The sequence below is a fragment of the Malaclemys terrapin genome, chromosome 8 (assembly GCF_027887155.1).
Source record: "Malaclemys terrapin pileata isolate rMalTer1 chromosome 8, rMalTer1.hap1, whole genome shotgun sequence".
NCBI classification, from domain to species: domain Eukaryota; kingdom Metazoa; phylum Chordata; order Testudines; family Emydidae; genus Malaclemys; species Malaclemys terrapin.
In genome coordinates this window covers 45112596-45135978 of record NC_071512.1, presented here as the reverse complement: position 1 = coordinate 45135978, position 23383 = coordinate 45112596, and the positions used below count along the sequence as shown (strand labels likewise).

The window sequence follows — 23383 nt, the reverse complement described above, 5'->3', positions numbered from 1 at the left end:
CTGCAGAGGCCCACAATTTCCCTTGTGATTCCCAGCATTCCCCCAGCGATGCGGAACGCAGGGAGCTTCACTCCCAAGTTCCCATCACAGGCCCTGAACAAAGGCAGCCGATTGGGTTGACTTCCAGTTGCCATCCCATGACCTCATCCTCCACACACTAATCTGGGAGGGGCTAGTATTAGCTCCGAAGATTTCCCACACCAGTTTTAAAGGACCAGTACACCCCATTGCAATGCCTGACTCCAATCTGAGCCCCTACTCTGGGAGGCAAGGCAAGTCCCTCCTGCAAAATCCTATTGTCCTATTGCACAGGATACAAGGCCTTGGCTAATGTATCTGGAGGCCTATAAAGAATTGGATGAGTGCTAGGCATTAAATCACCACAGAATCCTGCCCCAGGCAAAGCCATTGTAAGAGAGTTAGAAAACAATTCTACCCCACTGCCTGGTCCACACTTACCAGACAAACTGTGCCAGTTCACTTCTGGTGCCACTCCACTGAGGTGACAGAGGGACACCTGGCCCAGTGCCTCCACCCAGGTCAGCAGGAACTGGTTTTAAAGCAGTCTCCTAACGGGGTAAAGCTTGTGGACAGGGAGGGACTGGGAGAAAAGGCCCCCAAATCATGGCTGCTCTCCCCCACTCCCTCCCCACCACACACACAGAGCCTTATGAGTTAAACCCAACCTACTGAGTGATTTGCTAATTGGTGCATGAAGTGTGACCAGGGCCCCCAGTGCCAGATTTCCACTCGCAGAAAATAGATTTGGCTCAGATGGGCTGAGAATAACAATAAAGAACACAGTGCCACTCGGCTCTTATCAACCCAAGATTGCAAAGCCCTTTACAAAGGAGACCAACACCAATACCACCATTTTATCGATGGGGAATCTAAGGTACACGGCAGGGAAATGACTTGCCCTGGGTCACCCAGCAGGCCGGTGACAGAGCTGGGACTAGATCCCAGGAAATGGCCCAGCTACATGTGTAGCAGGGACATGTTGGGAGGCCTCAGACTATCCCCTGCACAGCTCCCATCTCACCTGCACCTCCATTTCTCTGGGCTCCTCCAGACGCTGCAGCAGGTTCTGCTTCTCTGTGGCCAGCAACTCAATGAGCTGCTCTCTGGCACTTAGCTCCTGGATCAGCTCTTCAATGCGTCTGCCAAGGAGAAAATGGCTTAGTTACCTTGGGAAGAAGAGGAGGATCTCTGCTAAAGGGCTCTGTGCTCAGCACAGGACCCAAGGCAGCTTCACATCACCTTTGCAGAACTGATTCTGGGGTCAGCCAAGGCGTGGGTCAGTCCCCAGAGTAAATTAGAGCACGCTCCTGGTTTGCGACTGACAGCTCCTAGCCCAAGGGGCTGTTCCTGGAACAGTCCGGAGGGTAGCGACCTGCTGACCACACACCTTCCCCCACCCATGCCCCTGTGCTGGAGGTGCTGCGAGGAGCCGGGGAGTGCACAATCACTATGTTGTCTGTACAGTACCCAGGGAGTTCCCTTATGTGGCTTAACCCATCCCAGCCCGCCAGTACGACCTGCTCTGCGACCACCTGGCTCAGCCAGACACTGCCCCCCTAGCAGGATCCCTCCAAGGACTCACTGAGCCCTGACTCTGCTGGATGCCAACCCCCACCCCATCCTGCTCACCCAGCCAGTGACTGGTCCTGCTGTCATGCGGCCCAGTGTGGCTCAGCAAGCGCCACTCTGGGGTCTCCGAGACAAAGATCCCTTTTCTGAACCCCCCAGCTGGGCTACCTGCTCTGTGGGCAAGGGGCCACCAGCCAGGAAGCAGCAGAGGCAAGTCACTGGAGTGACCACGGCTACCTACTTGTCCTTCTGGGCCAGTGCAGCACAGTGATCATCATGCAGAACCTGGGCTCCTCTCTTCTCCTCCTCCTTGGTGAGCTCCTTCAGCTTTTTGGTTAGCTCCAAGCAGCGTCCCTTCTCAGCCTCCGCCAGGGCTGCCATCCTCTCCGCCTCGCTCTTTGCTAATCTGGCCTCCTGGGGATGGAATGTGACATGAGCCAGGCTACTCATGCCACCCAGGCAGAGAGCCACAACCCCACTGGCTTGTGAGGGGAAGGAGAAGCAGCAACACCAGTCGGCAGCTGCTGCATCCAGTGAGACCAGACGTGCTCCCTCCTGTAGGCTTCAGGATTTGGGCGGAGGATGAAGGGCTGGGCCTACTGACCTGAGCTGTTGCAAGTGATGACTGAATTGGGGCCACGCTACAGTCGCTAGCAAGTAATGCATCAGTGCTAACATTCGTGGGACCTGCAGCTGACATTTGAGTTCAAGTCCCACCAGGAGCTGCACTACAACCCGTCCTCTTCAAACTCGCTTCAGCCTGTCTCTGCGAGGAAGGGGCTCCCTGCTGAATTGGGACTAAAACCCAACAGCTGCGTGCCCTGGAAATCTCACTTGGAGCAGGCTTACTGGGCATCTACTAGGGCTCCGGGACTCTGTAACTCGCTCCCCACCTCCCCTCTGAAACAGCCTGAATTAGATGACATGCCGCAAATGACACCTCTTAGAGAGGATGCGAGCTCAGGGCTGGGGTACGTATGCTTCCCACAACGATGGAGGGCTTTCTGGAGGTGGCTGTAATGCTGCTGGGATACAACTGTGTTGCTAATGATGTGTTAGGGTGCCCAGAGCTGGGGCTGGGCAGCTTTTTACTGTTATTTCATTCTAAAGAAAGAATGAAGCCCCGCTTACAATGTACCATCCCTATGGGGCCACATGGGGAAGAGCGGGGGATACTGAATGCAGGCTGCTGGTGAGACAAGTGCAAATTCCTCCCTGCAAAACACCGTCAAGTCTTCCCAGGACACTCACTGCCTTAAATCCAAGAAAGGAGAAATATCACAAGAATACAAAAAATGTTTAAAATCCCTCCCCTGTGATTTCAGGTGCCTCTATCCTTTTCACTGCAGCCACGATCCCCTGCCTTCATTTACAAAGCCTCTTCTCTCCAGTTCTTTATTGTAAAACCCAAGGAAATTAAGTGAAAAATAAAAAACCCAATGTGACTGCGATGGGAAGGTTAAATGCAAACAATGCTATAACAGCAACAAGGAAGGTTCTCCTAGGGCCAGCTACGCTCCCACGGTATGGATTACATCCTGGCCAAGATGTTCAAATATAGGGTGGCTCCTAAATCTAGATGTAGGCTCCTAAAGAGGTGGCCTAATTTGCAGAAGTGCCGAGCGCTCAGCAGCTCCCACGGACTTCAGCTGCACCTGTGTAATTATTGTATGAAGGAGGAAACTGCGTATCTTCACTAGAACTGATGGGGGTCATCACAAGTCTGTGTCCATGACCCAGGGGAGTCTCCCAGAGATGCCAATCTCTGCACCTGTCGAAGGAGATGAGAGCAAGGACAACACCAAGCTGGGAGGGTTTGCTATGCTGACGGGCTCTCTCGTACCAGGATGGCAGAGCTGCCCTTCCAATGGAAAGAACAGGAGGTGGGGGTCAAGGGCCATGGAGTCCTGAAATTGGTTCCTAATACCCTGCAGGTAGCCACCCTGCAGGCTTGGCTCCCTCACCCATGTGCTGTGGGTAAAGAGAGAACAAGCTGGAGGGCTCAGAGCTCTGTCTGCTGTAGATACAGAGGGAATAACCAGCGGTTCCCTAGCCCATTGGGGTAGAGGAGAGCAGCTGGGGCCTCAGATTTGTTCCCAGTTTCCGGTGGGCTAAGGGGAGTCCTGAGGGACCCTGAGCTCCATTCCCCATACGCAAAAAAAAGTCACAGGGGCCAAGAGTCCTGTTCCTTGTGTCACATGGGAGCCTTGCCGTGGGGCCCAAAGCTCATCCCACATGGCAGGCCCAGAAGAGCTGAGTCCCCTGGGATTTGGGGAAGAAACTGGGACTCCAGAATGGGCAGAGGGGGGTAGCAAAGAGAGAGAGCCGGGCCCTACTTGGTCTCAAGTAGCTCTGTGCTCCTCTTCCATGGCTGACGCCACACTGCTGGGGCGCGTGCCCCACCCCACTCACCTCCTGCAGGAGCTGGATCTTGTTCTCCAGGAGCTCCGACACGTGCTCCGTCTCCTGCTGCCGCTCCTTGAACCGGCGCCGGAGCTCTGCTTCATTGCGACTGGTCAGGTTCTCTGCAGCTGCCCTGCAAGACATGGCACCTGCATGTCAGAGCAAGGGGCAGCCCTGTACCGCCCGGCGGGGGCTGAGCTGCAAGTCAGGCTGTCCCCCTACAGCCGCCTTGGCTCACTCCACTCTGTCAGTGTCACAAACAGGGCCCAGACCTGGTTCCACCCCCAGTACGGCTCTGGGAGGCCCCACCTGGCACTAGCAGCACAGGGACAGCTAGCGTAGACCAGCATGTACAGCCACACACCCACTGCTGCGCTGAGTTGGGTGAGCATGGGAGGAATAGCAGCGACTGCTCTACTCCATCGCTGCACCAGGGCCACAGCAACAGCTGCAGACTGCAGAGAGCTGACCGTGGCCTGCTGGTCCCCAGCACCCGGAGAGGGACTGCGGGGGGAGGATGGGGCACTAAGCCAGCTCCCAAAGGATTTGGGCCTGATTCCCCACTGCACCAGTTTGATGGCACAGAATCAGGCCCTGTATGCTCACCTCTCCCCAGGTGGGGAGCCAGGGTCCAGATCTGAGCCTGGTCTCCAGCTTCAGGCAGTCATGCATGCTACACAGACATCAGGCGATGTACCAACCCCTCTGACCTGTTCTACTCTGGCCCCCCCAGTGCAGGCAGTTGGAACAAGGAAGGTGTGAGGAAGCAGGAACACTGAGGCCCCAAGCAGAGCGGATGGGCCTCCTGAATATCACACCAGCTAGCCCCTGGCCGGGAAGGGGCGAAGAAGAGGAGCAGGGGAAGGACCCTAGCATTCTGGAAAGGCACCTGTGAACCAGAGGGGACACACTTTCCCCAGTTGTGCTGCTGCCGATCACAGCGGGGAGCCTCCCCTCACTGTGCAATGCTCCTGGCGTCCCAGGTACTGCATGCTGCCAGGCTGTCACTCTATCCCTTTTCCCTGCCGTTTCAGCGAGGTTCCCCCACGGCCCCCACTGCTGCAGCATCCTTCCACCAGGAGCAGCAGTACGGCCTGTGCTCTCCCCTCCCAAGTGCATGGCCCGCTGCAAGCTTACAAGGAAATCCAGTGTAACGGGCAGTCTTTCCATTCTGTGATTGCCCAGCATATAGCACAATGGGGCCGTGGTCCCTGACTACAACTCTGGGATGCTATTAGGTTTCCATTCAGTTGCCTGCCAGGCTGGGATAGAATGGGCGCAAACATTGGATCTATCTCGTTGCCTCCCTTTTCCCATACTCTGCCTAGATCACTTGTCTTTCCGGACTGTTCAGAGCTGTGTCTTCATATGTGCAGCACCTAGCATGACAGGGCCTCGCATCCAGATTGGTGTCTCTGGATTCCACTGTAATGTGAATATTCAATGGGAACAAAATGTTTCCTTCTCTTTACGTGCCTAGATCTGAATTCAGAATTTCTTGTTTTCCCCTGTCATCTCCGTCATCCCCCTCCCCATCCTGCTCGTAGCAACTGGGACATCAGCCATTCTCCCAGGTAACACAGCACTCAGGACATGGCAGGTCACAAAGGGAAAGAGCATATTTTAAACTGGGAAGGTGACTGTCATGTGAGCAGCTCCTCATCCGTGGGTTCTATTCCTGCTTTCGGGACTTCTGTGACACTGACTTTTATTTTTAAATACAAAAGCTTTGCAAAGTAGCAGGGGTGGGGGAGAGAGTCACGTGCTGAAAAGCCCATGGGATTCCATCCTGTTTGCAAACAGACTGTGTTCCTGTCCTATGCGCAGAGTCAGTGATGTGCCCCCAGCCAGCACAGGAATCTCCCTGCCCTCTGGGAAACAGGTGGTGCCCAATTATTTTTAGTTTACAAACAGCTGTGCTTGCTCATGCTGCATCTAGAATGTTAAACAATATCAGCCTCTAAGCCCACATCTCCCTGTCTCCATTGAGACGTACAGCATATGTTCAAACCCTCTCCAGTGCTGACAACTCTTGGGATTTTGGAATGAGAATGGGGAAGGGATCTTCAAGCCCCAGCTCCTGGAGTCAGGTGATTACATGAGACCTCGGCTTTCATGCAGAAAACTAAGTAAGTTGTGTGTCCTCCTGGTTGCAGAGAAAAACACAAAAATGTGTCCTGACTCAACCCTGAAGGCTCAGAAATTAGAAGACAAAGAAACCCAACCCAATATTTGTTGTTGTGAAAATATCATGATTTCTCAGCCAACTGCGTGATTTTTCTGTGCTTGGAGCTGGCACTACTGCCTCACTCTGCCTGTTCTCTAGTCCTTCCTGGCTGGGGATGGGCTGAGAAAGGGCCTGTAGGGATCCTAGGAAACACACCCTTCCAGGGACAAAGGCCCCGCTTCCGCGCTTACACAAGGCAGGGAGATAAGCAGGATGTCTGATGCACTGAAAAGCAAATCTCTGTTAAACAAACCACTTGGAACACAAGCCCACGGAGCTGCTCTTACAGGATCTAAGCCTGGACGCTATTCCTGGGTGCCTAAGGGACCTTTGCCTGCATTATTCAAAGAGCAGTCATGGTGGGAAAACTAGATCTGAATGTAAAAGACTTCTCTGCATGATGCTGTGCAAAGAGCACCTCTAAAAGGGGCATGAGAGCAGCTCTCCTGCAGCCTAGTGCCCCCTGGACAGCTTCCCAGCTCAACAGGCCCCTCCCTGGGATATGTCATCCCCACCCCCACACAACCTTGTTGGTATTTTTAATTCCACATGGATGCCTGCGCTCTTCAGACTGCGCTACTGCCATCAGCGAATCTCCCTCTCTGTACAGCAGAGCAGAGGCTCCTGGAAAGCAAGGCCTCCATCTCAGAGAACAAGATCCAAACTCTCGCCCAGGAAACTGGCTGGGGTGTGAGCAGGGCCCGAGAAGCACCAGCCAGGTCTCCCTGGACAGCCCTTCCAGGCAGCAAGAGCGCGCTGCTCTCACAGCACCACCGTACCCTGCCTGACCCTAGATGGATTGAGCAGGGCTCTCAAACAGCAGCATATCTCCCACTGCGGGAGCTAGAGACATTCCCCCTTTGCTCCTAACAGCTGAGGAAAAGCCCCCAACCCTCCCAGCAACGGGTGGGAAAAGCAAGGAGTGTGCACCCTGGCTTCCCACCAGGCAGCTTCCCTTGGACCTCTTGGCTACCGGTCTTGTCTAGTGGGTGTAGTCCTTTGGCTAGCAGGCATCTGGTCGAACCAGTAAAGGTTACTTAGATCTGGCCCACGTGTGATGAACAAGGGGTTAAGACGAAGAGCAATGGTGAGGGGGAGGGGTCTATGAAGGTGCCCCAGCCCCAGGGATCAGTCCTGTGCAATTTGACACTGGAGACCCAGATGGCACTGAATGGAGTCGTGCAGGGGCAGGGATAATGCAGAGAGGCTAGAAACATGAGCTGACAATCAAAGCACAGATTTGGCTGGCACAAGGCAGCTAATGCACATAGGGGAAATGATCCGAACTGGAGAGAGATACTCGAAGGGAAGAGACCAGGGCTGAGCACAGAGAGCAGGGGAGAGGGCCACAAGGGAGACTGAGGTTGCAATGCAATATGGCTCCAAAAAGCCAGTGCTGGAGACAGCCTGTCCATCAGGACTCTGGCACCACCACACCCAGCAGAGCACACCCACCTCTGGGCCCCTCAGCACCTGACAGAAAAGGACACATTGGGGGAATTTGAGGGGATCAGGGAGCTGGAGGGACTGGCTGAGCAGCCACTCAGGGTATGTCTACACAGTGGCTAGGAGGTGGGATTCCTGGCTCGGGCTAGCCACCCCAGGATGTCTCTCAGGTCTCCGATGGGTTCTGACTCGCAGGGGCTTACCCACTCCCTCACCTCACAGCCACATTGCTTTCCAGGCACTACTTCAAGCAGGGCTGGGGGTGGGAGCATCACACCTCCAGTTGCTATGCAGACCTACCCTACGGGGGTCAATCTCCAGCAGCGAGGGGCTCCTAAGGCTGGGTACAAGGGGCGTTATCTGATGATGATCCGAGTGTTAGAGCCCCATTACCAGCTGGACCAGAGAGGGCACAGTGGGAAACCTCTCTGAACCGGTAGCTGGCTGGCCTAGCTGGCTTGGTCACTGTAACGGCTGAGATCTGCTACTCAGCACCTTCCGCCATCCAGTCAGAGTATTTCCATTTCAGAATAAAGTAATCGCTGCTAATCAGATACTGTGAAAAATCTCCTTGATGTTCCTGCCTGGATGGTGTTTCTACAGTCCTCTTTTCCCCCCTCCCCCACTTCTCTGCTTTGTTCACTGTGCACACTTAGCTCCATCCACCCTCTTTCACGCATCCGTACCACTCCAGCTGCCAATCTGAGTTGCCATTAACTCTCCCCTTGAGTGCCACAGGCCTGGCTCTCACTGTGTAGAGCTTTACGCCCAGGACAATGGAAAGGGCTTTTGACAGCTGGGAGGCAGAGCCAGGTCAGCAGGGCATCAGGGCTGTCCCCCAGGATCCCTTCCCCTGTGCCCTGCTCCCCCAGTGGTGGTGGGCTGGTGGCCCAGTGCGATCCGCAGGGAGCGTGAGGCTCTGTCCCTGCAGGTGGGAGCCATGCTGGAGGGTGCTGTTGCTTCATGCAAAGAACGAGCATTTGGGTTGCACAATGGCTTTATTTATGTTTTCCTATCGCACAGCTGGAACCACAGCAGCCAGAGCCCATAGTACAGTGTGGCCTGCCCTGCCCCAGCACTGCCATACCTCCCAAGACGTAGGGTGACCACTGGGCCCCGCAACCTTACACAGCTCCAGCGGCCACTCTGGGCACAGGACTGGGAAGTGGTCTGGCTGCTGCAGAGAAGGAGGGCAGAGAGCGGGTTGGAGCTGGGTGTGACATTGCACTCCACATGATTTTATGAAAATATGCTAATAAGTGTGAATATAATATAACTGGAATGTGCTTCATGCAAAAAGATCTCTTGTAAGGTATTATTACAAAGCTTATAATCTACTGAGTGTGTTCATCCTATTTGTATTCTTGTATCTGAAACTAGAAATATGAAATATAACTCTGAGGTCCTATTGTAATTATGCAACATGTGGGCCATTAATGGTGGTTTGGAATCTTGATGGCTCCCATTAACCAGGACAATTGACTGTAGATGGCTCTGTTTATTTGCAAGCCTTCCTATGATTCAAGCCAGGAAGAATGAAGGCTTGGGGTCTCGAGCCTTGTGCCAAAGCTATAAAAGCAGATAGAACAGAACAGAAGCTGGCTTTAGTCATGAGAAATCACCTGAGCTGGAACAAGGACTGTACCAGGGGAAAGGATTGGGCCCAGACTAGAAAGGAGTCTGGTCTGTGAAATAAATTTATTGGAACATCTCTGAGGGTGAGACTTACCTGTAATCAGTTTCTTAATGTATTAGGCTTAGACTTGCCTGTTTTTGTTTTATTTTGCTTGGTAACTTACTTTGTTCTGTCTGTTACTTAGAACCACTTAAATTCTACTTTTTATATTTAATAAAATCACTTTTTGCTTATAAATTAACCCAGAGTAAGTAATTAATTCCTGGGGGAGCAAACAGCTGTACCTATTTCTCTATCAGTGTTATAGAGAGCAGACAATTTATGAGTTTACCCTGTATAAGCTTTATACAGAGTAAAATGGATTTATTTGGGGTTTGGATCCCATTGGGAGCTGGGTGTCTGGGTGTTAGAGACAGGAGAACTTCTTAAGCTTTTTTCAGTTAAGTCTACAGCTTTTGGGGGATGTGGTTCAGACCTGGGTCTGTGTTTGCAGCAGGCTAGCGTGTCTGGCTCAACAAGGCAGGGTTCTGAAGTCCCAAGCTGACAGGGAAAACGGGCTCAGAGGTAGTCCCAGCACATAATTCGTCAGTCCCAAGGGGGTCTCTGTGATTGAACCCATTATACTGGGTTTGCTCGGCTCCCCCTCTCAGCATCACGCCCTGAGGATGGGCACCTTTGCAGGGCTACAAGGCCTCACTGGCTGCCTATGGACAGTGTCACTTACCAAGCCTTATCTAGGGTCTGCTGCTTCTCCTGGAGCTCTCGCTTCAGACTCTCCACTTCGACCATCAGCTCGATGTTCTGGGAGGAGGAACAGACAGGCAGTTACCCTCACACCCCCAGTGCCCTGTGGCCCTGCCACTTAACCTCCAACCTTCCCCAGGGCCTACGGACCCCCAGCTCCCATCTCTTCCTGCACATCTGCCAAGCCACTCACTCGGTCCCCCCTGTAAACAGTTCCTGTTAGAGATGCTCCATCACCCCGGTCCTGGACAGCCAGGTCACCCGCAGAGCAAAGGGCCTGGGTTAAGCATCTCCTCTCAGCCCTTTGTCTCCCAGCTCACAGAAACTGGTTGCCTGGAGGGGAGGTTCTCCCCTGCAAGTCTCCTGGCTGCCAGACACAGCCGCTGGGAGCCTGTAACAAATCTCCCACTTTTTTCCCTGGCTGGTCCCACAGAGGCCGCTTTGGGGTTTGTCCAAATCCAGCAAACCAGCAATCCCCAAACGCTGGCTTTCCCAGCACCCCAGCTGGCTCTTCAAGACCGAAACCCCTCTGCAAACATTTATACCAGGCTCCTTGCTACCTCTGCTGAGCAGCTAACCCCACCACCGCATGGACCTGATCCAATACAACTATGCCCACTGACTTCGAGAGGCCTGGGTCAGGCCCCATCTAAGTAAAATAGGGCCCAGTGTCTTCCCATCCCCAGCAGCTGGGCTGTTGTCCCCAGCACAGCTGTCTCCAGAAATGGAAGCTGAAGGAATAAGTTTCGAATTTACTACAAAGCAGCAAAACCTGTGGTCTAAACACCAAGTGAGCAGTTTCTGCTGCGCCTAACTACACTGACTGCACCTGGATCCCCTGCAAGGAGGGTGGCCAGCTGCCGTTGCTCTCCTGCCCAGCCCTGGAAGGAGCTCTGGCCATACCCCCTCTCCTTGCGAATGGGTCAGACCTCTTCGGGGGTTGGATAGGAGACTTGTACAGCAGCTGTAGGCAACTCAGTAGGCAGCACTCTTCCCCTGAGTCAGAGAGTCCTGTAGCATGGCACTAGGGGCTCCGTGCAGCCAGAGGGGCTGGCTTTAACGAGAGACAGCACACAAAACTCTTTCCATTTATGGTCACCAAAGCTCCTGGGGGGGTTGGTTGTTTGGTGAACCTGGCTAGTCTCCATTAGGGACCATTATGTCCTGCTTCCCTAAATCCACCCAGCAATTCTCACTAGATCAGGGGTCCTCAGGACAAATTTTTTGGTGGCCTCAGAGGGCAGCCACCAACTCTTGCTGCTGGCAGCTCTCACACTTTTTCCTAAAATACTTAATTAGCTCTAGGAAAAACAAATAAATATGCACAAGTACATGTTCAAATCATGGTAATTTATTTATTGCTAGCTAGTAAGTCGGCTCTGAAAAGTGATACTTGTATGTTTGTTAATATCACTTTTCACAGCAGACTTACTCAGCCCCAGCAAGTCTGGGGACAAATTAAACCCTGGATGGGAAGTTGGGGTAGGCAGCAGGGGCCAAGGGTGATGGAATTGGGGGGGGGAAACAGGGGGGGGGGGGGCAGAGCCCGAAGCCCCACAGCCAGAGCCTGAAGCTCTGTGGGTGGGGGATGGGGACGGAGCCCGAAGCCACAGGGCCAGAGCCCGGGGCCCGCTGCCATGCAGCCGGAGCCGAAAGCTCTGTGGCCAGAGCCTGCTGCCCTGCCCCCCCAGGGTGAAGCCCAGAGCATGAGCCCCACCACTTCCAGCTTTGTGCCCAACCCCTGCTTGCAGCCCCAGCAGCCAACACCAAGGCAATTCATCCAGGAACAACAAAGAAGGGGAGTAGCCGCTGCTTTCCCCCCACCCCCAATCAGAGCCCTGGAGACTGTGGCCACAAGAAAAGCCCCTGGTGGCCACGTTTGAGAAATGCTGCACTAGACACCCCAGTGCCTCACATTCTAAGATGGAGATTTCGTCTTGGACACCAGGGCTCACTCTAGGTTTTTTGCCGCCCCAAGCAAAAAAAAAAAAAAAAAACCTCCAGGAGCACAACTGCCAAGCAAAAATTGTGCCGCCCCAAGCACGTGGTTAGTTTGCTGGTGCCTAGAGCCGGCCCTGGACACCTCCCTTCCCCATGCCAGTCCCACACAGTCCCAGATGAGCTGGACAGGTTGGTTACAAGAGACAGAAGTGCAGTACAAAAAAAGGCCCCTGCAGTGCACTGGGAGCAGCCTGCCCCATTGGGTGTCTGTGCTGTTTAGTTAATTTCCTCCCGCAGGGGCAGGTCGCTACATTTCCTGGGAGTGAAGCTCCCCTTATTACCTGCAATTCCCGCTGCTCTGTTCTCTCCAGACCCTGCGCAGTCTAGTTCTGCTCTCATAGTGTTCACTAACCCTCCTTGTCCCGCCCTGCTCCCTGCAGTTGCACCCTGGGCCCTGTGCTATTGAGCTGGTGTGGTGTATACAGCAAAATGCTTGACTTTCCCATGCATTCCAGGCATAGCTGGGGGAGAACATGGGGGTGCAGTGCACTAGCTGGCATGGAGCTATGCTACTTGGTCTTGAAATGGGGAGGGAAGAGGGAGTCAGGAGAGGTTTTGATAAGTGTTTCACACGGATGAATGCATGCAACGCAACCATACCCCTCCGGTGACTGGGGAGAGTCCGGAGCAGGGGGCCCAGACTGCGCTGTCAGCCTGATTTTCCATCCATTCGCACCACAAGAAGTTTTTTCAAGGTGCTACGTGACCCAATTGTTTTTGAGCTGCTGGTCTGGGGGAGGGGAGCAGCACAGATGGGGGCAGCTGGGCCTGGGTTTGGCCCACAGGTGGGTGGTGACAGGTCCCGCCCCTCACGGAGCGCATGAGTGAGTATTCATGGTGCCAGCAGAAAACACTCGGCCCATCCCCAAGTTCAGAGTAAGGCAGGTTTGGCTGTAGACTAGCATTTACAGAGGAGATAAGCTGGCTCTGCCCAGGGAGAGGACTGAGCCTAGCACATATTCTATATCACAAAGGGGGATAAACACAGGCCGTAATGACCCACCGCAAACAGGGATGGACACCCAGGGCCGGGGGGGGGAGCTGTTGGGCAATGCAGACCCACTGCAGTGCCCTGCAGGGGTGAGTCCCCGCTGAGCTGAATGCTCTGGGGCAGGTGGGCAGGAAAAGGGCTGAACACAAGCAGATGCCACAGCATGTTATTAAGCCACCAGTCTGCTGCCCAGCCAGGATGCCTACAGCTCTGGAAAAGATACATTTCTCACTCTGCCTCCATGCACAGTACATGGCCATGGCAAGCGTCTGCGACGCACAGCTGTCTAGTTCTCTCTCAGCCACCATAAGCCAAGCTCTGCAGACCCCAGCATCCTTTTGGTGGCTCTTCTCCAAGCCCCTTAGATTTTGCATGTACCTCTCTGGCATTAGAGTGGAACGTACCACTCAGAGTGCACTGCTGCCAGGGTGAGCTGGCCTTTTATGGAGGGGGAGCGGGAGGGAGGAGGGGTGTGGTTCTGGTTTTACTCACCTCCCCAGGTGAAGGGGATGAGAGTACAGGGGTTACATGATGGAGGAGCATGTGGCTGAGACCAGGGCTGCCATGGGAGATAGAAAGACAGCCTGCAGGGGCAGGGGAGACAGCAGATTTAGGAGAGCTACCAAAGAGCAGGGGGAGCTGCTTCAAATGGGCCAGAGAGAGGCCCAGGCTGGCCAAGAAGGCAGAAGCCCTAAGAAAGGGAAACAGGATGGTTTGGGCTCTAGGGTGGACAGCCCAATGGTTTAGGATGCCATTGCAGGCACCACAGCGGGGGGGGGGGGGGTCTCCTGATGCTGCCACCCCGTGAAGTAGGGTAGACACCTCTACCAATGAGGGGCAGGAGGGGCTGACAGGAGTCCAAAGCTCACCCCAGTAGAAGGGCCCCAGGCTGTCATGGAAGAGGGCAGACCCAGGAAGATGGGCTGTTCCTGAAGAGCATGTTTGTGCTAGGACTGGATTCCCTTTGTTCACTCCTAAGGGGTGTGCTCCGCCTTGGCTGGGACACTACAGTGCTGCTAGTTAGAGCTATGCACCTCCCCCTCAGATCTCCACCAGACACCACTGCTTCCAGGAGCGTCAATAGCGATATTAGGAGTCCAGTTTTGTACCAGGCAGCTCTCTGCCACGGTTAGCAGCATCTAGATAGGCCAATGCTGCGCAATAAATGCCTTGGGCATCAGTATTACAGCCTTGGTCTCGTCTAGCCACAGCCAACAGCTATGTGCATTTGAATGTTCAGTGGGAACCTATTACATGAGTTCATTCACTGTTCCCTTATGTGCTCCCCCCCCCGAATCTGTTTGTCACATCCACCAGGGAGCTCTCTGGGGTGGCCCCGTCTCTTCGTACAATGCCAGCACATGAGGAGCCCGGCCCCTAGACACCACTGCCATTCTGCTAAGAAGAGACTGGCTGCCCTCGGTTCCTTTCAGCCGTCTGGTGTCTGACAAAGCAGTGAAACACTCACATCAGCAGAGCATGAGGAAAGTCAGCTCTGGATCTGAGACGCTCTCAGCGGAACATAGTAACACGCAAAGCTGTCTCATGCGCCACTGAAGCCAAAGAGGATTGGGCCCCAGGTGCCCCAAAACAGATCGGGGCAGATGTATTTCACCACATCCCACCATGCTCCAAAGCAGCTGGTGCTGGCCACTGTCAGGCTACGTCTTCACTACCCGCCTGAATCGGTGGGAGAAATTGATCTCTCGGGGATCGAATGAGACGCGACAATCAATCCCCGAATCGACGCTTGTACTCCACCAGTGCAGGTATGAGTAAGCGCCGTCGACGGGGGAGCCACGGAGGTCGATTTGCCGCCGTCCTCACAGCGGGGTAAGTCGGCTCGAATACGTCGAATTCAGCAATGCTATTCGCGTAGCTGAATTTGCATATCTTAAATCGATCCCCCCCCCCCCCGCCATAGTGAAGACGTAGCCTCAGAGAGAGGGCTAGCTGGGCCTCAGGTCTCAGCCAGTCTGGCACCTCCTTGTTATCCAGCTTGGGACAAATGCAGGGCCTGCCACTTAAACCAATGACAGAACCACTCATGCTTGCCATGAGTTACTGGCTTATCTAGGATGCTCATCACCATGGTATCGAGCCACCTCAGGCTTAGTGAGCTAATCTTCCGGAGGCTAGGAAAGGATTATTATTTCCACTCAAAAGATGGGAGGCAGAGAGATTGGTGACTTGCCCACGGTCACAGCCCTGTAGCAAGGCTTGGAATAAATCCCAGACTCTGTCGTAGGGCAGGGCCCTTTCTCAAGATCATCCTCCCTAGGTGTCTTAGCCACACTACTGGCGAGAGAGGGTGAGTCACCAGGGGCCATTGAGTCAAACTTGCCCTGTCTGCAAGCCCAGTACAGTAGCTACATGTAGTTCTGCCTCCAGCTGAAGATTTGGACTAGCCTGTCCTAACTGAACATGTGATGGTCAGGGTCCAGCCACCCAAGGGGAGAACAGAGGGTCCAAACCCCAAAGAATAAGCAATTGAGTCAACTGGCTGTATACAATGTTGTTGTGTATAAAAATGTCAAGGAGATCTCTTCTGAAAGCTTGTCATGTTCTGCACTTGACAGCCCTGGAGATACGTAGACAGCCTGTGGTCATGAAATCATGTATCTGGGTAGAATTCAAACCACGTTCCTAACCTGTGCTGCAATGTTCAGCCCCACCTCTCCATGGGAGGTGGTCAGCCTGGCAGGGAGGGACTGCATCCCCAAACAGATGAGACTAGCTCCAAGCACCAATGTCAAGGCTAAATCCCCACTCTGGCACTTCGAATGCAGAAGGTGGGGGCCCGCAAGGATTCTAAAAATTAATACTGGCCACTCTAGGTTTGTATTAAACTCCCAAGGTTACAGCTTTTCTCTGGTCTTGGATGAGTAGATGCTGCCACCACCCACGTGCAAAACCCTTTTGAGAACCCAGGAAGGCACACTTGGGAATTCCTTCCTGTGGGGTACCCTCAAGCCCTTTCACACACACACCCCTCCCCCTGCCCCCCGGGGAACAGCTGAGAAAGAAAAAACAAAGGAAATCAGCTGTTGCCACCAGCTAACTAAACAACATGCACAAACCTCTTAGGACACAAAAATCCAATCCTGTTCTTAAAAAAAGGTAAATTTTATTTAAGAAAGAAAGAAAGAAAGAAAGAAAGAAAGAAAGAAAGAAAGAAAGAAAGAAAGAAAGAAAATACATCTGGAAACTCAGGCTGATTGCTAGATTTAAAAAAAAAAAAAAAGAAACTACAAGGATTAAGCACCAAGAATAACTTTCTTGGGGTCCAGCTTAAAGGTTACAAGCAAAACAAAAGCACCTGGGGTTAGCACAGAGGAGTCCACAAGCCAATAAGAAATAAAAAGAGAGAAACCAAATCACGTTTTCCTAGATATTTCCTGATCTACTTACATATCTGGGGTTTTAAATTAGTAGTTTCTAGGTATGATACCAACGATTTTTCATACCTGGCCCCAAGCTTCTTACAGCATAGTTGCTGCCCTGTTCCCTCTCTCCCGGAGACAGACAAAAGGGGAGTCTTATTTCGACTTTAAAAAGTTCTAGACTTCCCATTGGCTCTTTTGGCCAGGTGCCCACACACTTCCTTTTCCCTATGCTTAGCAGTGAGACTTTTAACCCTTTACAGGTAAAGCAAGTAGAGAACAGCTACTAAGAGGGATTTTATAGCTAACTGGCTGGATGGATGTCCATAAAAGGGAGCTACCCCCCACCTTCATTTATCACAACTAAGAATTGTACAGTCCAAGAAAAGACAAGTAATGGCCCATTAAAGCTGATGGGAAAACGCTGACAAACCCTGACATTGAAAGTCTTGGAAAGCTAAGACAGGAGGGAATTGCCCCCACCATGAATCACCACACAGTGTGAGAAAGGCTAGGAGGTGGAGGGGGAAAGGGACATGCAAACCTTGTTAAAAGGAAAGGGGTGGAAGTGAAAGGTAACCAGCACTGAGGGCCAGGCTCGAAGGCAGGAGCTGTCTGTGAACAGTGGGTTCCCTGCTTAGGACTCAGGGGCATGCTGGGAAGCTCAGCAAAGGTAACTTGTATTAGAAAAGAGAGTTTTATCTACTGTGAAAGCAGGGCTGGCTCCAGGCACCAGCCCACCAAGCATGTGCTTGGGGCGGCGCCTGGAGGGGGGCGGCGCGGCGGGGCGCTCCGGCCCGAGAGCAGGGCCGCGACTGGGCTCGCCGCCCTCCCCGCAGTGCTCCGGCCACCGGGGAGAGTGGAGCCACAGCGGGCTCCTCGCCCTCCCACTGGCGCTCCGGCCAGTCGGGGAGAGCAGAGAGCCGCGGCGGGCTCGCCGCCCTCCCCCCAGTGCTCTGGCCGCCGGGGGCTCGCTGCCCTCCCCCTGGCACTCTGGCCGCTGGGGAGAGCGGAGAGCCCCGGCCGGGCACTCCGCCCTCCTCCCGGCCGCTCTGGCCGCTGGGGAGAGTGGAGAGCCCCGGCCGGGCTCTCTGTCCTCCTCCCGGCGCTCTGGCTGCTGGGGGCTCTCCGCCCTTGCCCCGGTGCTCTGGCCACAGGGGAGAGCGGAGAGCCCCGGCCGTGCTCTCCGCCCTCTTCCCGGCACTCTGGCCACCGGGAGCTCCCCGCCCTCCCCCCGGCGCTCCGGCCGGTCGGAGATTGCGGACCTGCGGCCGGGCTCGGCGCCCTCCCCTGCTGCACTGGGGGGCGGCAGGTGGCTTTTTTGCCTAGGACGGCAAAAAAGCCAGAGCCGGCCCTGTGTGAAAGGGTAACACCTGAGGTTGCAGCTTCGGTTGTTTTCTGTGGAACCTGTCTGTGTTCTTGTCCCCTGTCTATTTCAGCTCTGAATCCAGGGCTGTTCTATTAAATACCCCTAGTGTTTATTTTTACCCAAGCAAGTCTCTGCTGTGCAAACTGTGTGGTGTGTGCCAAAGTGAGCTGATAACTGGGGGCCAGTTTCACTCCTGCCGGGGTGACGATCCAGAGGAGAAAAGGCCGTGTGTCTGCTAGTTAAGAACTATGGGTGGATGGATTTGGGGGGACTGGGCTCCAGAAGGGCTGTTGGGGGGGAACTAGGCTGCTGGAAAATCAGGTGGTGAGACCCTCCTGACTGGCAGCCAGTTACTGGTATCAGGCTCTGAGCCAGAGCAGCACAGCATTAAGGCACCCAGGGTTACAGGGCAGGCAGGCACAGACCCAACAGCTCTGGGTGCTCCCCAAACTGTCCCAGCATGAACGGGACTCATGCCAGCATTATCAAAGCTGGATGCCTAAATTTAGGCATCTAACTAAGTGGCTGACTTAACAGAGGAGGCCAGCCACCCCCACATTCAGTCAGGTCACTGATATAAGTGTCTAAATTTAGTCACCGCTGTTCAGACCAATGACTTAAGGGCCCACTCTGGGCTGTGAGGCCCCGGTTGTGTCCCAAGGCACCGAGACAGGAAACACAAAAGATCTCCAGGGCAGTGGGAGGGAGACACCAGGCTCTGTCCTCAATCTGCTTCCTGCCTGCTGCCCACCAAGTCCACCCCTGAAGAGCTCTCCAGTGGGGCTGTGAGGGGCGGGAGATGGGGTGACACCCCAACTCCACCTGGGCCTGGGGCGATCACACCCAGGGCCGCTGAGAGCAGGTTCGGGCCCCGGTGAAAAAAATTTTTCGGGCCCCCCAGCAAGGGCGGACCGGCTAAACAGGGCCATTGAGGAGGGGGTGGGGGAAAGCCGGGCCCCGGGCCCCCTTCTGGACCGCTGGGCCCTGGTAATTTGTACCGGCTTCCTCCCCCTCTCGGCGGCCTCACACTCATAGCTTCTCTCTGGCTACAGCTCTCAGGGGCACAATCTCAGCCACACTTGTGCATTTAACAGTTACAATGAAGAAGTGAGGCCTGCTGCCCACAGATTAGAGATCACTGTCACTGATGCCTGGGGCCACATGCGGGGTGACGGGGAAAGGGGTGTAAACTACACCCAGCAGGCCCCTGAGTCTAAATAGGTGTCACATTTTCACCTGCCCCACCTCACCAGTGTAAGGCCCCTAAACACTCATTTGGACTTAAACTCATAAACGTCGTAGGGTGTAACTTACACTCTGCCCCGACACATCACTGCTGGATTTAGCCCACTGGGTGTAAAGCAGCAGCCTGGAGCCTCCGTTAGTGACTCACGTGCCAAGGCACCAGCAGAGAGGAATGTAGCAAGAAAAGCAACTAACAGGAGGGGACAAGAATGTGTGAGCTCACTCAGCGCAGCCTCTCCGTACACTTCCTCCTGGCTCCGTGGAGGGCAAGTGACTGGTTCCCTTGCACACTCAGCACTATGGGGGGGCATATGTAGGGCTAAGGGAGTTTGAGCATGAGGATCTCTAACTCACATCCCCACCTCTCCCAATGGGAGACACTTTTAGAGAGTTCAGTGGTTAACCTTGCCAACAGCATTACAATTTGGATTCCCTCCTACTCTCTACTGCTCTGACTGAGCCACATTATGTTAAAAATAGACGAATGGCCCTACTGAGTCAGAGCAAAGGTCCATCTAGCCGAGTATCCTGTCTTCCAACAGTGGCCAGTGCCAGGTGCCCCAGAGGGAATGAACAGAACAGGCAATCATCAAGTGATCCATCCCCTGTCAAAAAGAAGAACAGGAGTACTTGTGGCACCTTAGAGACTAACAAATTTATTAGAGCATAAGCTTTCGTGGACTACAGCCCACTTCTTCGGATATCCGAAGAAGTGGGCTGTAGTCCACGAAAGCTTATGCTCTAATAAATTTGTTAGTCTCTAAGGTGCCACAAGTACTCCTGTTCTTCTTTTTGCGGATACAGACTAACACGGCTGCTACTCTGAAACCTGTCATCCCCTGTCACTCATTCCCAGCTTCTGGCAAACAGAGGCTAGGGTCACATTCCTGCCCATCCTGGCTAATAGCCATTGATGGACCTATCCTCCATGGATTTATCTAGTTCTTTTTTGAACCCAGTTATGGTCTTGGCCTTCACAACATCCTCTGGCAAGGAGTTCCACAGGTTGACTGTGGGTTGTGTGAAGAAATACTTCCTTTTATTTGTTTTAAACCTGCTGCCTATTAATTTCATTTGGTGACCCCTCGTTCTTGTGTTATGAGAACTAGTAAACAGCAACACTTCCTTATCTACTTTCTCTACTCCAGTCATGATTTTATAGACCTCAATCATATCTCCCCTTAGCTGTCTATTTTCCAAGCTGAAAAGTCGCAGTTTTATTAATCTCTCCTCATACAGAAGCCGTTCCATACCCCTAATCATTTTTGTTGCCCTTTTCTGAACCTTTTCCAATTCCAGTATATCTTTTTTGAGATGGGGCGACCACATCTACACATAGTATTCAAGATGTGGGCGTACCATGGATTTATATAGAGGCAACATGATATTTTCTGCCCTATTATCTATCCCTTTCTTAATTATTCCCAGCATTCTGTTTGCTTTTTTGACTGCCACTGCACATTGAGTGGATATTTTCAGAGAACTATCCACAGTGACTCCAAGATCTCATTCTTGAGCGGTAACAGCTAATTTAGACCCCATCATTTTATATGTATAGTTGCAATTATGTTCAGATCATACACACACACACAAGCTAGATAAAACCATCAAATCCTCTTCCTGGAAAGATGTGATGCAATACGACCTTATTTCTTAGAATTCAGAACAAGAACACACGAGAACCCAAAAACAGAGAGCAACAAAGCAGGCTGCTCCCTACAGCAGAGAGGCACAACTCACCCCACCTTGCTCAAAGCTTACTCCTGGGGGAATTCTGCGCCACTGCGCATGCACAGAATTCATGTTCCCCGCAGATTTCTTTTCTTCCTGCAGAAAAATTACTTTTGACAGGGAAGAAAAGGGATGCCGCAAGAGTGGTCAAGTGCCCCTCCCCAGCAATGCGGTACATTGTTTTAGATGCCCAGAGCAGCTGGCAGACAGGTAAATCACCGCGGGGAAGAAGGGGGGTTGGGGTTGCCCCAGACCTGGCTCCTACCCTGCATCGGGCTCAGCTGGTAGTCCTGGATGGGCTGAGGAGGATGAGGAGGAGCAGCTGGGGCCAGGTCAGACCCACGCACAGAAACCGCCCTCAGGTGCAGGAAGTTCTGCAGGCCATCCCCTCCCCCCTGCCGCTGCTTCCTGCTCCTATCCCTCCTGAGCTGTGGGGGGAGGGGTCACTGTATAGGGAGCTGCTTCCTGATCCGCCCAACCCCCATGCATCTGAACCTGCCCTATATCCAGACTCCCCCCACCGAGACTCTCCCCCACATACCCAGAACCCCTGTACTGAGCCCCAAACACCCGAACCCTTACCCCACCGAGCCTCAACCCCCGCACCCAGACCCTCCTGCTGAGCCCCACCGCCCCCTGCATCCAGACCCCCACCAAGCTCCACCCCCCCATCTGGATCCCCCACCCCTGCACACAGACCACCACCCCTGAGCCCCCCACCCCAATGAGCCCACCCTGCACCTGGACCATCCTAATGAGCCCCCCACACCCAGACCCCCACCTCACTAAGCCCCAGCCAGCTGCATCTGAATCCCCACCCCACCAAGTTCCATTGTCCCAGCATCCAAATCCCTCCGCTGAGTCCTCCACACACAGATGCCCGCTGACAATCCCCATCCCCCCCAGACCTCCCCACTGAGCCCCTACCGCCTTCACCTAGACCCCCCTGCAGAGTCCTTCTGCCCCTGCACCTGGAACCCCCCCCAACAAGCTCCTGTGCATCCAGATCCCCCACATACTAGGAACCCCCACTGAGCCGCCCACAGCCAGATTGCCCCACGCAGAACCCTCTCACTCCACACCTGGATCCTCCCCACACTAAGCCACTCCACACTTGAATCCTGCCAGGCTGAGCATGCCTGTCCCACACCTGGTTCGGGGGCCAGGGCTGGGCATGCATGCAAGACTGTCCTTGCTCACTATCTTGGTGCTCTTAGCACAGAGGGGCAGGGCCCAGGGGTGTATCTGCGGCAGGCCTGACCCTTGCACTGTATCAGAGTTGGATGCTGCCTCACCACTGAGTCCGTGTCCCGGGGGGTGGGGGCTTCAGAGTGATCTCCCACCTCCCTGTGCTCCCCACTGCCATGCTAGAGCCTCCATATTTATGTAATGACAAATACAATATGCAGAATTTTAAAATATTGTGCACAGAATTTTTATTTTTTTGGCGCAGAATTCCCTCAGGAGTAGAAGCTGCACACTAACTGCAGCTAGGCTCAGATCGCATGCTTCCCTGCAAAGCATCCAAACCTGCAAGCAGGACTGGAAACTTGCCCCAACCCCCGTCTGCGCACACACACAAAGCAATAGCTTGTAATTCCAGCACGGTCCCCAACACACCATAAGCAAGTCCTAGGCTGTGGTTACTACAAACCAACTCTCTTGGCACTGGGTCCCTGATGGTTGCTATAGTAGGGACAGGAGCAGTGTGTTCTTCCCTGTCAGAGCCATTGCCTAGTTCTCTACATTAAATGTGAAGTCCAGGAGCAGCAGTTAGCATACCCTGAGCTGCCTGGCTGAGCACCCCAGCAACACTTACTGCCTTGGGAACAGATTGTACAACTCCAGCTGCCTGCCCTCCACAGCAGAGATCAGCTGTTCCCTGCACAAAGCCGGTGTCTCCTACCCAGTCTTGGCCTCCTCCTGGTTTTTGGCCACATAGGCCAATCTTCTACCTGCTGAGTGAGGTCTGCTGGGAGGGGGCCTAGGTGGGCTGACCAGAGCTAGGTAGGAAATGGCTTTCCTGTCCCACAACAGTTTGAGATTTCAAAACCATTCCTGTCCTGTAACAGGACAAACCTGGGATCTTTTGAATTTTTTTCATAAAAAAAATTCAAAACAGCCTAGGTTCAAGTCCCTGTTCCAAATTAGGCAGAACAGGGATTTGAACTTAGGTCTCCCATGTTCATGCTTTAACCCCTGGGCTACTGTCTATTCCAGGGTAGGTGACTATTCTTCTCCCCCCCCCCCCCCCCCCAAAAAAAAAAAACATCTCTCCTGGCCTTGGGAAATCTTTCCCCATGAACGTTTTCTCAAAACCGGTACATTCCTGTGGACAGTTTAGGTTTTGACAAATTGCCATTTTCCAACACGTCATTAATAAATTCCTGACCCACTCTAGCTGAGCTGGGCTAACACCAAACCTATTTAGCGCAGGTTTAGAGCGCTGCTGCTGGAGGTGTCCCATGCAGCGTTAAATGTCCCACATTTGCTACATCACAATAAAGGTCAGAAAATTTAATTGCATGGGAGGCAACTCAAGGGATTTCCTGGCAGGATCCCACCTGAACAAGGGTGCAGCCTGCTTCAGGAGAGTGCTTATCCCGGTGCTTGGGTG

The 23383-nt window shown here is 53.6% G+C and overlaps 1 protein-coding gene across 1 annotated transcript in view; it reads right to left on the bottom strand.

Moving 5' to 3' along the window:
* Positions 1 to 1827: 1827 nt before the first annotated feature.
* Positions 1828 to 23383, bottom strand: part of LOC128841628 (myomegalin-like) — a 78773-nt gene continuing 57217 nt past the window's right edge. Inside the window, exons 4-6 of the mRNA XM_054036857.1 lie at positions 10027 to 10103; positions 4003 to 4126; positions 1828 to 2004 (exon numbers count right to left, since the gene is read on the bottom strand). Coding sequence (XP_053892832.1) covers positions 1828 to 2004; positions 4003 to 4126; positions 10027 to 10103 — 378 coding nt within the window. The remainder of the gene's footprint in view (positions 2005 to 4002; positions 4127 to 10026; positions 10104 to 23383) is intronic.